Source organism: Monopterus albus, unplaced genomic scaffold, assembly GCF_001952655.1.
Source record: "Monopterus albus unplaced genomic scaffold, M_albus_1.0 scaffold278.1, whole genome shotgun sequence".
Classification (NCBI taxonomy): domain Eukaryota; kingdom Metazoa; phylum Chordata; class Actinopteri; order Synbranchiformes; family Synbranchidae; genus Monopterus; species Monopterus albus.
Window position 1 is genome coordinate 258,087 of NW_018128158.1, and position 4,077 is coordinate 262,163.

At 41.7% G+C, this 4,077-nt stretch overlaps 1 protein-coding gene across 1 annotated transcript in view; it reads right to left on the reverse strand.

Annotated features, from left to right (window-relative positions):
* Nucleotides 1-4,077, reverse strand: part of LOC109973040 (alpha-N-acetylgalactosaminidase-like) — a 57,387-nt gene that overhangs the window by 9,000 nt on the left and 44,310 nt on the right. Inside the window, exons 7-8 of the mRNA XM_020622347.1 lie at nucleotides 3,809-4,006; nucleotides 3,143-3,283 (exon numbers count right to left, since the gene is read on the reverse strand). Coding sequence (XP_020478003.1) covers nucleotides 3,143-3,283; nucleotides 3,809-4,006 — 339 coding nt within the window. The remainder of the gene's footprint in view (nucleotides 1-3,142; nucleotides 3,284-3,808; nucleotides 4,007-4,077) is intronic.

Genomic DNA, 4,077 nt, shown 5'->3' on the forward strand with positions numbered 1-4,077 from the left:
GAGAAGAGTTGATGACTGTCAGCAGACAGGGTGTTTAATATTATTATTACGACGTGTATAACTGTAGCCTTAGCCATAATATGTTCTTATGTTTAAGACACGACATGTACTAGAGGTCGTGAGAATGTTTTTAGTTACACACCACTTAACTAACAGACATACACATTCACACGTTGATTTGCTTCATGTTTTGACTACTGCTAGGGCCAGCTGCAAAGCTGGTAACAGAGACGTCCCGGTTGATGTTTCTGTGTAGTATGGGGCTAGCCCAACCGAGGTGATATAATGTATAGGCCTGGTGGGCTCAGGGTCTTTCATCTTACATCTGCCTGCGTGCATGGTGGAGGTGCAAGATCCTTGAGCGTGTAATGTTAATTTTACCTGTGATCCTTTGAATAAATCAGCACTGTTTTGAAGTTACTTGGACTGTCTCATCTCAGAGTTAGCAATGGTAAGACGAACCATATCCTACATGTGTCATGGTGCAAGGACAATAATCTCAGCCTCAACACGGACAAGATGAAGGAGATGATAGTGGACATGAGGAAGGAGAGGAGATCTCATCAGCCACTGTTTATCGGGGGGCTCAAAGTGGAGAGGGTGAGCAGCTTTAAGAAATCCAGTAAAACAAAAACAAAAAAAAACAGAGGTTTGACCTGGTCTACTAAGTACATCCTGGCTTAATACATTTCACAAAAACAAAGCTGAGTTGAGGAGGTGCAGTTAGGTGAAACCAGATCTAAGGAATTCAGATGAATATACTTGAAATTCACAGCTTTCTTCAGCAAACCTTGAGTTTGATCACACATTCACTGATGCTCACATAGAAGCTGCATTCAATTTGGCTGTGCCAACAGGCCGCGTGTTGAGTACTGTAGTTAAAATGAATGAAGGCCACGCCCCCGCCGGCAAAAACAGACTCAAAGATTCAAGACTCAAAATGTTTATTGTCATGTGCACAGTGAGGAAACATGTTTCCCTGTACAATGAAATTTTTACTTTACTGTCCACAATGAATGCCAAACAATGCAAGGTGAAATATAAAGTAGATAAATAGTGCACAAAGTCTAAAGGCACTTAAAAACAGTAAGTGGAGATGAATTATGTTACATCGGAGCTGGATGTGCAATAGGCAGCAGTGAGTGTGCAATTATGCATATGCAGATGTGCATGTGCAAACTTGGAATGTAAACAGTACAGGTGGAATTACATGAAGTAATTCCTGATTATAAACTCCTCGGCTGTTTAGGAGTCTGATGGCAGTTGGAAAGAAAGAGTTGGATTTTAAATTCAGGTGTGGTCCTTCCGACTTTCAGAGTAGGAATTGGGGGCATTCAGGGGGCATTCCAGTTTAAATTTCTGGCTAGGAACTCGGACATTCTGACTTCCGACTTCAAATGAAATGCTGCATTAGGTTCCGCAGCATTTGTGGACCAATTAATCCATGAATTAACTAATCATATCAGTAGAAACATAAATACACAGGGTGGGACATACAGTGCCTTGCGAAAGTATTCGGCCCCCTTGAACTTTGCGAACTTTTGCCACATTTCAGGCTTCAAACATAAAGATATAAAACTGTAATTTTTTGTGAAGAATCAACAACAAGTGGGACACAATCATGAAGTGGAACGAAATTTATTGGATATTTCAAACGTTTTTAACAAATAAAAAACTGAATAATTGGGCGTGCAAAATTATTCAGCCCCCTTAAGTTAATACTTTGTAGCGCCACCTTTTGCTGCGATTACAGCTGTAAGTCGCTTGGGGTATGTCTCTAACAGTTTTGCACATCAAGAGACTGAAATTTTTGCCCATTCCTCCTTGCAAAACAGCTCAAGCTCAGTGAGGTTGGATGGAGAGCGTTTGTGAACAGCAGTTTTCAGTTCTTTCCACAGATTCTCAATTGGATTCAGGTCTGGACTTTGACTTGGCCATTCTAACACCTGGATATGTGTATTTGTGAACCATTCCATTGTAGATTTTGCTTTATGTTTTGGATCATTGTCTTGTTGGAAGACAAAGCTCCGTCCCAGTCTCAGGTCTTTTGCAGACTCCATCAGGTTTCCTTCCAGAATGGTCCTGTATTTGGCTCCATCCATCTTCCCATCAATTTTAACCACCTTCCCTGTCCCTGCTGAAGAAAAGCAGGCCCAAACCATGATGCTGCCACCACCATGGTTGACAGTGGGGATGGTGTGTTCAGGGTGATGAGCTGTGTTGCTTTTACGCCAAACATAACGTTTTGCATTGTTGCCAAAAAGTTCGATTTTGGTTTCATCTGACCAGAGCACCTTCTTCCACATGTTTGGTGTGTCTCCCAGGTGGCTTGTGGCAAACTTTAAACAACACTTTTTATGGATATCTTTAAGAAATGGCTTTCTTCTTGCCACTCTTCCATAAAGGCCAGATTTGTGCAGTATACGACTGATTGTTGTCCTATGGACAGAGTCTCCCACCTCAGCTGTAGATCTCTGCAGTTCATCCAGAGTGATCATGGGCCTCTTGGCTGCATCTCTGATCAGTCTTCTCCTTGTATGAGCTGAAAGTTTAGAGGGACGGCCAGGTCTTGGTAGATTTGCAGTGGTCTGATACTCCTTCCATTTCAATATTATCGCTTGCACAGTGCTCCTTGGGATGTTTAAAGCTTGGGAAATCTTTTTGTATCCAAATCCGGCTTTAAACTTCTCCACAACAGTATCTCGGACCTGCCTGGTGTGTTCCTTGTTCTTCATGATGCTCTCTGCGCTTTAAACAGACCTCTGAGACTATCACAGTGCAGGTGCATTTATACGGAGACTTGATTACACACAGGTGGATTCTATTTATCATCATTAGTCATTTAGGTCAACATTGGATCATTCAGAGATCCTCACTGAACTTCTGGAGAGAGTTTGCTGCACTGAAAGTAAAGGGGCTGAATAATTTTGCACGCCCAATTATTCAGTTTTTTATTTGTTAAAAAAGTTTGAAATATCCAATAAATTTCGTTCCACTTCATGATTGTGTCCCACTTGTTGTTGATTCTTCACAAAAAATGACAGTTTTATATCTTTATGTTTGAAGCCTGAAATGTGGCAGAAGGTCGCAAAGTTCAAGGGGGCCGAATACTTTCGCAAGGCACTGTAGAGGGTGTACAAACCTCATAGTTGCCAGCTTCATAGTTGAGTTTAGCCAGAGAGGTGTGGTAGAGGTATGGCATATCTGTCCGTCGGCTCAAGAACACAAGCGTGCTGGCTGACTGAGACAGGGGCCTCCAGTACACCTCAATACGATTCCTCTCCTGTGGAACACACACACACACGTTATGAGGATGCTCATTGACATAATGCATTTGCTCACACCTTATTGTAACCTCAACCATCACACCTAAATGCCGAATCTCAACTCTTCCTCTAAGACCTAATTCTAACCCTAAAGCCAAGTCTTAACCCACAAACAACAAGATATTACCTTGTTCTTTGAAACACACCTATGAAGACAAAGTTCTTATTTTTCAGCATTATTTCATTTAAAGGGAGTGAGTATTCTTCATGTGATGACCATTCAGCTGAATTACAGCATACTTAATAAATCCAAGACAGACAACTGGGTATCTTGTTCATTTCACATCTATGTAGAATGTTTTTAAACTACAGCACACTGAAATTTTTTATTTTTGGTATTTTGGTACCAAAACTGTGTCTCCGGAATTTTATCCCAACACACTGTTCATGTTTAACAGCCTTCACATTAGTGTATTAATGTATTAGTTCCTAGCCTTGTTTGTATACAGTACATAATCTGATGTTCCAGTGAAGATGATGACCTGCAGCAGGCGTCTTCCCTGGATACCCAAGGGGTCCTGGTTGATGGCAATGACTACTTTATTTTGCAGGATGGCCCTTGCCCTGTTGTCCAGGTTTCGAAGATCATTTGACATGATGAGAGGTGCAGCCATTATAGCCCAGAGAGCCATCTGAGAGTGAGCCTGGTCCACACTGAGACCAAAGTTGCCAATGATGAGCTAAGGAGACATATCAGAGGTATGTGAGGCATGAAGAGACATGAAAAATGGGTCATCTCTGCTATAGGACT